This window comes from Gigantopelta aegis, unplaced genomic scaffold (assembly GCF_016097555.1).
Source record: "Gigantopelta aegis isolate Gae_Host unplaced genomic scaffold, Gae_host_genome ctg3863_pilon_pilon, whole genome shotgun sequence".
Lineage (NCBI taxonomy): Eukaryota > Metazoa > Mollusca > Gastropoda > Neomphalida > Peltospiridae > Gigantopelta > Gigantopelta aegis.
This window is the reverse complement of record NW_024533552.1, coordinates 27,959-41,264: the sequence shown is the minus strand read 5'-3', so window position 1 is coordinate 41,264 and position 13,306 is coordinate 27,959. Positions and strand designations below refer to the sequence as shown.

The 13,306-nt window shown below is 31.4% G+C and overlaps 1 protein-coding gene across 1 annotated transcript in view; it reads right to left on the bottom strand.

Moving 5' to 3' along the window:
- LOC121392466 (uncharacterized protein K02A2.6-like) overlaps nucleotides 1–12,834 on the bottom strand; it is a 31,665-nt gene extending 18,831 nt beyond the window's left edge. Inside the window, exon 1 of the mRNA XM_041523663.1 lies at nucleotides 12,723–12,834. Coding sequence (XP_041379597.1) covers nucleotides 12,723–12,834 — 112 coding nt within the window. The remainder of the gene's footprint in view (nucleotides 1–12,722) is intronic.
- Nucleotides 12,835–13,306: the final 472 nt, after the last annotated feature.

Below are 13,306 nucleotides of genomic sequence, written 5' to 3'. Positions count from 1 at the left end.
ACAGTTGCTCTATGATTTTCAAGGAGACTGAGGAGTAACAGTTCTCAGGGTTAGGAAAAATTTGATTTCAGGTTGGGCTATACAAGTGGGATAAACACCAGAGAACCTCCAAAGTGCTATTGCAGCCTAGTATCTGCGGTTTGTCTGCACTATATTTGGATACAGTGCTGTGACATCACGTATTATTAAGTATGAACTTTCATTAATACTTTGAGCTTCTATGGTTTGGGATCTTATGTGCATGGTCTGAAATGTTAGATGATACACTTGATGTTAAGTAATCATTGAACTAGTGTCAACAGCAATTGTACTGCTCAACAGGACACTTCTGTTTATCCATGACTACTTATCCTAGTAGCATGTGGCACAAGACTTAAACTGTGTATGCATATATATAAACAAGTTAAATTCTTAACAAGAGTGCTTTATAATAATAACAAATATACAAGAGATTAACACTTAATAAAGTCCATGTAACATTTATTAAAGAGGTGTGATTGATCGAGTAAGCTACTACAAATATGCCATGCATGAATGAATCTTACTTATTTTAAGTTTATAAGAATCCAGATCTAATTTTTAGTGATATCTGTGACAATAATAGCGTATGTAATCAAGTAATGTGATGGCATATTATATAGTCCGGAGGTGATCATTATTTAATGTTGATGAGAATATCAACCTTAATAAGTAACTATATGGAGTAATCATTATTAAACTAATATCATTGACCAGGAATAATAATAAATACTCAAAATAATTATAAACATTATTAAAACTAAGATCATTGACAGTAATCATAAAATATACTCAAATAATTATAACACATGGGAATACTCAGTTCAAACGATCAGTATATCTGGATCAACTAAGAGTTCCAGCAGGTTACACATTACCATTTTTACACATCTGTGTTTAAAATCTTTATTTATAACATTGAAGTCATTTTTGTGAATAAATCATATTGAAAATAATTACTGACAAGGTATATTGAATAAGCAGGTTACAGGTGATGAGCTATTTACAAAATGTAAAGAAACTAGTTAAAGATATTTATGAGTAAGCGTATACATTCTAGAATTATAGGAAGTTTTAAAAATGCTCATATAATTAATGCCATACTAAGTTATTAATGTCAAAGAAATTAGGATTATAACATTGTACAGCGTAATATCTATCTATATAAGTTCACTAATATAGAAGTTGGTATTAAAAGTTCAACATCCACTAGTATCAAATGATAGTAAAGATACCGAGTGTGACATGATGGTTGACCATTTTAAGGAAATTGTTAATAAAAGAGAAGGGTGCATACTTTAACTGATGATAATGAATAGGTAGAGCCTTCTAATTAAGTTAAGGTTGATTAGTACTTGTATATACAAATGAAACAGATGTCAATAATATGAAACTATCCTCTAATATGTCTTTATCCAATTTGATTACTTTAGCAATTATATCTTAACATTAGAAGCATATAAAAGTGATTGAAACTACGGTTGACTGTTGGTATTATACTACATAAAGGGGAAAGAAAAAACAGCCAAATCAAAATCATATCTTTAAAGTATTCACTAATTAAATTCAGTGGTAACCGTTATCGTTGTATAGTGGTTTTTAAACAAATTTATTCCTAGAATATATACCATTGTAATTATAGATTATTTAATAGGTAAGCTTTATTTATTGATTGTGTTGGGGTTATTTATACCAACATTGTCTCTAATCAAAAATGAAGGGATAATAACAACATTAACAGAGAAATTATCAAAGTATGCTCTTGTAGATTTATAAGTACCTTTTGTGTTTGTTCTCTACAAGCATATGTAATGCAGGGCGCATGCCATAAGTTAAAAATTAGAATAGAGTGCTAACAACGCTGAAAGGTCAGATGGGAGAAATTTGTCATTATTAGTGCTAATGCATAGTAATGAAAATACTCAATACCCAAGACTACATTTATTAGCCAAATCTTGATCTACTTTAAAATATAGGTTTCAATACAATTATATACCTCCTAATTACAACTGTTGACATGTGCTTTTGTGGCTGTGTAGGATGATTCTTTTGTATTTCAATATAAAGGTATAATAATATATATTAGTATATTATAATAAAGTTTGCATTAAAACTATTGTAAATTGCGGTCAAATATCAAGGAGTATATCTCAAACATATTCTCATGACTTTTGACAACCTTGGGAGAGAAGACTATTAGCAGATATTATATTCCATGAATAACATAAGTTTAATCTTAAAAATGCATCAGTTCATTTTATCTAAGGCTGAGTGTGGACGGAAGTTTTATTAAAATTTTGAAAGAAAAATAATGCTGGAATTTTGGTTTTATGGCTTTACCTTTAGTTAAGTTGTGCAACCTCTGATTCAAAAAAAATACAAACAGAAGCTAACATTCAACTATGTCCATTCTAAGTACCTATGCCCATTTAAGTTAAATGTAATATAAAGCCCACGACTACTTTCCTATTCTTAGCATAAACTCTTTCCTCAATAAATGTAAAATGTAAGTAATAATCTATCTTCTATTGATTATCAAGAGATGATGATGAAGTAACAAAATCAATAAACAAATGATGGAGGCAATTAATGATGAGACTGAAAATATAGTATACAATAGCATGTCTAATGTAATATAACATAAATAAATCGCATATATAGATCTAATATATTATTAAATTATAATATAATAGCATAATATAATACATTATAATACAATCACAACACAATATTAACTAAACAGGATAAAAAACCAGTAGAATAACAATAATAAGGCTATATGTTCATGAATAGAAAAAGCAAACATTAAGTACAGGTATATAAAAAAAAAAAGCTAATATATACAAATACAGATGACATAATGATGGTGTTTGTCATGGTTAACTTATGTCAAATTAAATATAATGATGCAATTGTGCAGTTAGTATAAATTATGTAAATATCAAGTAGTCAGTAACTAGTCAACTAGTATCAAGGTAGATTTTAGAGGTGGGAGGAGCTAGTAACATGCCAATTGGGGTGATAATCAGTATGGATTTGAGGAGAATTTGGTGAAGAAGGAACAGGTGGAGAGGGTTCAATACGTACCAGGTTCCAATAAGAAGATAAGGATAGTGGGTTAAAAATAAGGAGACAACAATATTAACAATTTGATTCAACCTCCTCATTGACTAGACAAGCCTGACAAATAAAATCTCAAACATAAGGCAGTTAAAGAAGAATGTGGTTCACCCACAAAAAAAAACAAGATGGAAAATATATTTATTATAATTTACAATGGATTGAGACATACTAAAATCCAAATGTTCAATCACTTATCAAAGTATGATGTATATTTGATTACTACTGTATTCTTGATGGCTTGTTATCAAAGTATGATGTATATCTTGATACTACTGTATTCTTGATGGCTTTCGTTATGATGTATATTTGATACTACTGTATCTTGATGGGTGTTCTCAAAGTATTGATGTATCTTTGATACTACTGTATTCTGATGGTTTTATCAAAGTATGATGTATATTTGATACTACTGTATACTTCTGATGGCTTGTTTCATCAAAGTATGACTGTATATTGGATACTACTGTATTCCTTGATGGCTTGTTCTCAAAGTATGATGTATATTTGATACTACTGTAATTCTTGATGGTTTGTTTATCCAAAGTATGATGTATATTTGATAATACTGTATTCGTGATGCTTGTGCTCTTATAGTAACGTATACTAATACAGTGTGTATAGACCCCCAAACATGTTACTAGTTAATGAGAATCTCTGGAAAGATAGTCAGAGGTGGTTGTAGTGGGGCCTAGTTAATCAACTAAGAACAACACATTAAGTGAACACTAGTTTTATGTATGTATGAAATTAATGCTTGACAAGGTATATATAATTAATCAGGTTAGAGTAGTATTTAATATTAATTATAACACTTACCTGATCTCTATTATTTTGCAGTAATAAGTATATGTGTTGTATGTTTTGAACATTTAGTAATATTATTAGAGAACAGTAATCACTCCACATCCTTTGACAGTCTTCTTGAATAGTTCCTATTTCATTAATCTGATCTAGTACTAAAACTACAATAATTATATAGCCACATTACAGTATAATAATAATAATTAGAGGAAGTTAATAATAATTAATAAACCACTACATACAATATAGCACAATACGTAAATAATAATAAATTAGAAGGAAGTCAACTAATAATAATAAAAAAACCACTACATACAATATAGTTAACTTGTTAAATTTTGCTGTGCTAATTTACATAAAATATAATGTTGTGTTTACTTCCTGTTTAATTATTACAAAATTAATTAATTTGCATGTCAGATGGTTAATAAAAATTTAATTCCAATGAAACACATAAGCTAATATATAAATATATAATAATGGTATCAAACATGGCACATAACTAAAAAATTACAGCTATTGTAGTAATTGAGATAATATACATTGTTTTAAATTATTACTTAACTCAATGTAGTTTTTGGTTATTGAATTGGTTTGCCTTTTGAAATTTGCTAATTCACTAGAAAAACGTTGTTTAATAGTCTGTACTACTCAATAGAACAATTTGGTAGTTCTAATCCACAGACACAGTCTTATATAATACACTACATATTAACCTGAATATAATACTTGGTGTCATTTCGTAACATTGTAATTAAACAGTGATGTTTAAAGAACAATTAATATTGTCTATTATTTAGACTGTATCTGTAATATTTGCAACTTATTAACTAACTCTTGTTATGCAATATCATTATGTATTTGGTATATAAGAAAACAGGTTTTTGTTTTGTTAGTGAGTCCGTTATCACTTGAGTTTGTAGTGTTAAAAGAATAAATATATCTCTGCTCAAACCAAACCACTATAGTATCAAGAGTTATTTTAAATTTTATATTAGTAATTGTTCACTTCATTGGTCAAAGTTAGAAATATATCCAGTAGTGACACAATATGTAAATTGTATAGTTTATAGTATACATAGTAACACTGTGATATGTACCATATACATGGGATTATATATCCATGTTCATGCATACTATGGTAACCATGGATTACTGTTTAATGTACCAATTGGGGTGGCAACAATATATTTAGCCTGTGTGGATACATGTGTCTATATGTAACATACTGTGGCAACCATGTACAACTGTACACTGTAACCTTAGGTTGGAAATGTACTATCAGCTCATGAATACACACTATCCCATGTACATACCATGGTAACAATGGATTATATAGTATACAATGTCCAATAAGGTGACAACAGTATACTTAGCTGTATGGTTTCATTGTATCCATGTACATAACATGTTAACCTTAGATTGGTAAATGTGTATTTAGTTACATGGATACATTGTATCTTTGCACTTAGCAATTACATAATCTTTGGAGTAACTCATAAACAATGACTCTTGACCATGATCACCACATCATATCAAGAATTGGGCAAAGCACTTTACAAAAGAGTTAAGCACAAGCACTAGAGTAACAAATAGATATCCAATTTTTGTTATTACATTTATTTAATCTGATGTTCTGTACAAATTATTATTACATGGACAAACATGAGTTGTTCAAAATGTTTATATGTAATCCAACATCTCACTAACAGGTATTTGCATTGCTTATCCAAATAAATTAATACATAATTAGAGAGAGCGACTCAAAGGCTATGAAAATATTACATATACAAAAAAACACACACTAATACTTAAATGTGCTTTGAAATCATGATACTTTCAAAATGTCTAAGTACAAACAAAAGATTGGTATATGGTTAAGTGTTTGAAGCACTTCAAAACACTTGCAAAAAAATGGTTAAGTTAGCTTAATACTTAAATTATAATATGACATAAGAGTTTCTTGTGTTAGTGCAGGATATGCTCATGGGCCTTAGCAATGGTACAATATACCACATGTGGCAAAGGTTCAGATGGTGCCTTGGAACATGGGTATGACCTATCTGACAAAACTCTATCAACAATAGTTGAAGCTGTGATCATTCCACATGGTTTTGACATAGTTGTTGTGTTCACTTGGGTTGTTGTAGTGATGGAAGATTAGGTTATCCTGAAGCTGTTGGACATCGATGTTTATATCCGAGTAATGAACCAAAACAAGTGAAACTTCCTAGAAAGTGGAGACCATTATCAATTTCTTGTTCATATTACCACACAACAGTAATATGCTACATGTGATTACTCAGAGTGGGGATGGTTAAGATTTTGTATCTATTGTTAATTTTTTAAAAATTAATTTTATTTAAAATTTTAATGTCAACAAACAATAAAAAGAATTAAAATATAACACATCAAGACATATTAACATATATCATACTATCATTTATGATGTATTAAATAGCCATACAAATTGTAATTAGCTATAGTTTTCATCTTAGTTTAACATAGTTTGCTGGAAAAATACTCACTCTATCATCTATTCTTCCTTCCCACCAATTGTTCTGACTATCCATTCAGATAATCACTGAATGACTTGACCTTTATGAAACATATTAGCTCGGAGTTGTATGAGCAACAGTTTGAAGAAGCTGGTCTCAATGGGCCTCTTTAGAAGAGCATATTAATAGACTTTTCTTTTTGTAGATTTTCTCACTGTTGGTGATTTATTGGTGCTACAGACTTGAGTCTGGCTTGAAACGATTAAGAATAGAAGGATTTTTGTGTCGTGGGCGTGTGGCAGTGTAAGAATTTGCTCTAGATCTTTGAATATCATCATCATTGTCATAACTAGTGAATGATGGTGAAGAAAGTGGTGGATTTGAGGTAAGATATTGAAACAGATGGCTTTCTTGGTTTTGAATGTGGAGCAGGTTTGGGTGGTTCCTCAATTCCTCCTAAATAGCGGCTTGTTAAATCTTTAGCAGGAGCATCTGTAGCTCCTTTTCAGCTGCTTTAGTAGCTGAACGTCCTGCTTCTGATTGAGCAAACTTTTTACCAGCTTTTGCTGCTCCAGAACATTAATTTAGATGCAAATACACACCCTCTCCATCATCTGTATGAAAGTAGAAAACTATTGTAACATCATTTTTATGATAAATATTATTGAGCTAATACAGGCGCTTGCAAGACAGTTCATTTAAGGTATCCTACCGCCATTTGATATGTTTACTACCTTCGTTTAGTCTCGTCCACAGACTCCAACTTCCCCCGAACGAAACAGTCTGGGGAGAGCATGTCTACTCTCTAATCTCCACCCATTAAAGCCTAACCACGTGCAGAAGAACCTGGCATGTGAAGGCTGTCATTAGCTGAGCAAGTAGTCGAAGTTAGGGATCCACTTTCTAAGTCTTCCAGATGATTTGAAGTCGATATTGCTAAATGCTAAAGTGTGCGACTATAGCGAGGATGGTAATGACACTGATGTACGGAGATCAATACGCGCCATGATTTTAGATAAAGATAAACACACGATACAAAGGCTGTGTTACTTCAAGCATCATCTAGAGCAAGAGTGGGGAATGGTGTCAGGTAAATTTATATTTCCTCCTGTTTTCTAAATCTTAATAAAGTGACTATAGCGAGGACATTGATGACACATTGATGCACGGATACGCGCCCTTGATATTGAATGATGACGAACGATATGGAGGCTGTGCTATTTCAAGACATCATCTAAAGCCAAAAAATGGGGAATGATGTTAGTAAATTTATATCTTAAATCTTAATAAAGTGAGTGTTGTACATGTACAAAAGAGCTTCGTGTAATTGTCATGGTTTTCTATTTGTTAACAAATTTGCTAAGTATTTGTATTTGTTATAACATGATGAACTGCTAAACCACATTTGGAAATTAAAATTTATCAACTTGCAGAGCATTAATAAGAAGATATTAATTTAAAAATTATCCATAATTGTTTTGGAAGATACTGGCACTGAATAGAGCTAGTCTAGTGAGGTCAGCTCCTTCAACACAAACTCAAATGTACTGAGAAAGGACAAAACAAACAGTAGGAAACTTCTAAAGAATAATTTGTTTTGTATTAGACCAAAAGCAGTTTACAGCCACACCCAAACTATCTATAGACTAATGTTGTTTTACTCAGGTGCAGGTTAAAGCTAAATGTTGATGATAATATTATATGTGTACTACTAAACCTCTCTATTCAAAGGACTGGTCTTGTCAGGCTACACTTGAGCTGTATAGATGTGGTGAAATATTTCTGTAATTTTCTAAATTATCCTTATTACCAAGTGAAAGTCTCCTTATACTATACAGTCTTACAACACTAAGAATGTGTAGTGGACATTAAAACATATACAATAATTAGTGTGTATTACATAAGTAGATTTAAACTAATAATTTATAAATTGTATTTCTATGTTTAACTTATGTTGATGTTACTTTCAGATAAATCAAAATGATGAGGCATGTGATGAACCTGATGCTGCCATGTGTCATCTGAAAGTGTAGAAGAGGAGGACAAGGTCTCTTTATTATCTGATGAAGAAGAGTCTAGTCAACACTCTGACACTCAACCAATGTTTAAGTCCACTGGTTTAAATTTAACCTCTGAAGATAGCTAATGATATTGTCAAAGGAAATGCTGTAAAACATCAACTAAGTAAGAATATTTGAAATGTATATATCTTGTGATATGGATGTGGATGTAGTCTCATCTTAAAAGTTCTTTGTAAGTCATATTAAAGCTTTTTCTTGTTTTTCCTTGACTCATTGTTCCTTTTACCTTATAAGACATTTTCAAGTTTCAAAACCTTTTGTTTCAGTTACAGAACACACATGTGAATGATATACAAACTTGTTGATGTCACATACCTTTGAAACACAAAGAACGTTATTTTCTTTTGTTTTAATACTTTCCTGTGAAGTTATTGTATAGTTTTGGATATTTAAGCATTGATACAAGGGTTATTGAATAGTGTAACCATTAACATATTGATAGCCTGAGATATAAACTTTATTTATTGGGTCAAATTTACTTAAACAAAGCACAACTTACTTTTCTTTATTCAGGTATATGGGATGATTGTTAGAAGGTCATCTTAAACTTCACAAGTCTCTAGTTCTATTGTATCAACTCCCTCCACCTGATACTGTACCTCTATTTTTACTAATGGCACTCAGAGTATAGTGATAATGGTGAGTGTAAATATGTTGACATGTTGTTGTGACTAACATTTGAAGGTAATGATATGTTTGAATTGAAATCAATGTATTGTTCTCTGTTACATTAAGTCTATTAATTGTATGTGCTATATTCTGTCTGAATTGAGAAGAACCACCAGACATGTAAATAACTTTGCTGTTTTACATGCTATCCACATGGGACTTACACCAATCAATTCAGCATAGAAACATGCATTTTATATATAAAATTTGGGTCTCTAGTTCTACGAGAAAGTAGCAAACTATAAAACTTCATACATTTCAAGGCCACACCTTTTCATGTACTTCAAATTGCGCACCTTTGAAGATTTAGGAAAATAACAAGTTTTGCCTTAAGATCAGCTGTCTGTCACATGGAGATTCAAAAATTACAGTTCTAATTATACAAACAGATGTTTTATTATAACAATTTATTATTACTTAAATAATAATCTATTGTTGTCTTTTTGTGATTTTAAGGCAGCTATAAAGCCACCAAGGTTCTGAAAAAAAACTTTTAACAAAGAAGGAAGACTGATAATGCCTAGATTTATTTGTTGTCAGAAAACATCAGAAATTCTTGTGGCATTAGAGGTTCGTGTGGAGACCCTTGAGTCTGTTTATGCCTGTTTGAATTTCTCGAAATATCGAACATTCACAACAATCTCCTTTGTTTGTGACCCTCAGTTTCTTTCCCTTTGGCATCTTCACCAAAACACGAGAGAAAATGGATGTGAACAAATAAAAATAAACTTAAAAATGTACTTCAGCGCCAATGCATATATAGGAGAGGAAATATCTCACCTTACAGTCCATGTCTAAAACACCTTTTTAATAAGGAGCTTTTATATTTTCAGCGAATTTAGCAAGTACTGTAACAATCACTAAATTTTAAACATGCTAATGTTTCACTTCATAAGTTAACTGAGTGCGCTAAAATTTGAATATGATAATATTTTCACTTCATGAGTTAATGAAATATGATATAATTGCTTAAAATTAGAAACATGCTACTGTTTTCATTTATACACTAACTAAGTATGATATAATCACTAAAATTTGAACATGCTACTGTTTTCATTTCATGCGCTAACTAAGTGGGACATACTCACTAAAATTTGAACATGCTACTGTTTTCATTTCATGCGCTAACTAAGTGTGATATAGTAATCATTATAATTTGGATTGCTAACATTTTCACTTCATGAGTTAACCCTTTGAACATGAAGGGCATATATTTTATACATATGAGATTAGTTGTAAAATCATATTTTTATAACTAGCTGAGAATTATCATTATTGATAAAATAGGAGTGTCTGTGGCTTTAGAGTTTTGATTATTGTGCTTTGATCTTTGTTTACACTATTTTTATCTTCTTTCTTCTGCACAATGACATCTAGAAAGGAAAGTGTTAGACCTTGTTTTAATGATGATGTTTTAATGAAATTGAAAGAATTACAAGACATAATGAATATAACTATGGTGAAGATGATATTTTAGATAATGAAGATGGAAATGAAAATGAAAATGAACATGAAAATTATGAGGATGAAATGAATGAAGGTATGATGAGTATGAAGTTGTTGAGTTAGATAAGGAGGAGGACAAATGACAATTCAAAGATTGAAAACAATGAATTTAATGATTTAATTCTTTCCAATTATTCTACTTATCCTGGTAGGAGAGTTGACAGGACAAACAAAAGCATCAGTTGATTTTTTTGACTTACTCATAAACTGATGATATAATTGAGAAGATTGTTGATGAAACAAATCTCTATACTAACCAGTTTCTAGAAAATATTGGTGAGCTGCTAAGATACTCTCATGTCCATTGTTGGAGAAAGAAATCCTTTGGTGGCAGGTAAATGCTGAAGTTTTTGGGCATTATTTTGTGTATGGGTTTGATACGATTATCCAAGATGGAGGATTATTGGTCTACTTCGTGGCCTTTCCACTCTTGTACATTTTCTGGTGTAACATCTTGAATCATTTCTCTGTCATTGTAAGATTCTTTGACAGTTCAAAGTTCATTCCTAAGGGTTCACCTGGCTATGATCCTTTGTATAAACTACACCTATTGTTTGAAACTTTTTTGAAAAATTTCAGATCTAACTTTATTCTAGGAAAGGAGTTATCAATAGATGAGCAAATGGTCAGTTATAAGGGGAGAGTGTCCTTCCTGCAGTATATCCCTAAAAAAGCCAACTTGATGAGTATAAAAGCTTTTGTCTTGGTAGACTCACATATATATATATATATAACTGGAATCTATATACAGATTAGCATTAATCATTTTATGTAATATGTGTGTATATATTGTAAATTACTTAGGAAGAGATGAAATCACTGGCTACTACTACCTATACAAAACTTACTCATGCAGTAGTTATGAAAGTAATTGAAGGCCTTGAATCAAAAGGACATCCTATATACATGGATAACTACTGTTGAAGCCCAAATCTCTTCATGATTTGCATGAAAAGGGTTTTGAAGCATGCAGAAGTATTTTACTTAATAGAACAGATTTAGTAAATACTGTAATAATCACTAAATTTTTAATATGCTAATGTTTTCACTTCATAAGTTAGCTGAGTGTGACATAATCACTAAAACATGCTGACATTTTCACTTCATGAGTTAATCAAGTGCAATATAATCACTAAAATTTGAACATGCTAACGTTTTTACTTCATAAGTTAACTAAGTGTGACATAATCACTAAAAACATGCTGACATTTTCACTTCATGAGTTAATCAAGTGCAATATAATCACTAAAATTTGAACATGCTAACGTTTTACTTCATAAGTTAACTAAGTGTGACATAATTGCTAAAACATGCTAACATTTTCACTTCATGAGTTAATCAAGTGCAATATAATCATTAAAATTTGAATATGCTAAAGTTTCACTTCATATGTTAACTAAGTGTGATATAGTAATCATTATAATTTGGATTTACTAACATTTTTCACTTCATGAATTACCCCTTTGAACATGAAGGACATATATTTATACATATGAGATTAGTTGTAACAGTCATATTTCAGCTGAGAATTATCATTATTGATAAAATAGGAGTGTTTGGGCTTTTTTCGAGTTTTGATTATTGTGCTTTGATTTTCTTTTTACACTATTTTTATCTTCTTTCTTCTGCACAATGGCAAAAAAGTTGTTAGAAAGGAAGTGTTATAGTGCTGCAGGAAGGTGTAGCAATTGTGCTATTAATGATACAAGCATGACATTTGGCAAGAATGTTTAAAAAGTTCATAGGATCATATTTAGATATAGGGACATCTTGGATTTGCCCATGCATAAAAAAATATTACAGCTGCATTACTTTAATACTTAACGCCATATGCGCAATTAATTTGAAAATCGAGAAATTAATTTTTTAAAGTTATATGTACATGTAACATTATTTCATATCTTTACAAATCAGTCATCACAAAGTCCACCACAGTTACAAAGGGCAGTGAGCTGCAGAGCAGCTCTTTGACACTTGCAACGTTCCCTACAACCTTTCTTGCATTGGCAGTGTATCAGTTCCCTACAAGCTTCTGAAGCTTCTGGTAGAGTTGTCCAGCTAGGTTCCCACCCTCCATCAACTTTCTTGTTCCAGCCCCATTCGTTTGGTGATGGAAGATTCTGAACTCCAGTTGTCATCTGAGCCCAGCAGTGACCAGCTTGGTATGTCGCCCTTTTGATATGTAGGATGAGTGCAGCCTGTGTAGGGAGGAGTCCATCAATTGCTCTACTTTCTGCGTAAACAACTGCTTCCTAGCTTCATTGACACTTTGCTGACTACTTGTTCAATCGTAAAACAGAACCACAAATCTTTCTAAATTTTCTAGAACTTCCTCAACAGTTTCTGTACGTGGAGCAGAAACTGAAGCACAGAATGCAGAGGTTACATGTTGATATGCTTTCCATGTATCCCATGCCGTTTTCTTTCCTCTACCACCAAGAAAGAAACTGTATCCACAACCAGTGAAGGCATGGAACATGGGTATGCAACACACTTCTCAGGCCAAAGTGCACTTGCTATGTGGTGTGCAGCAATGAACCCGAAAGCTCCTCCTCCCAACACCAAAAGCATCTCTTTTAAGTTGAATTACTCAAAGCTAACCCAATATCT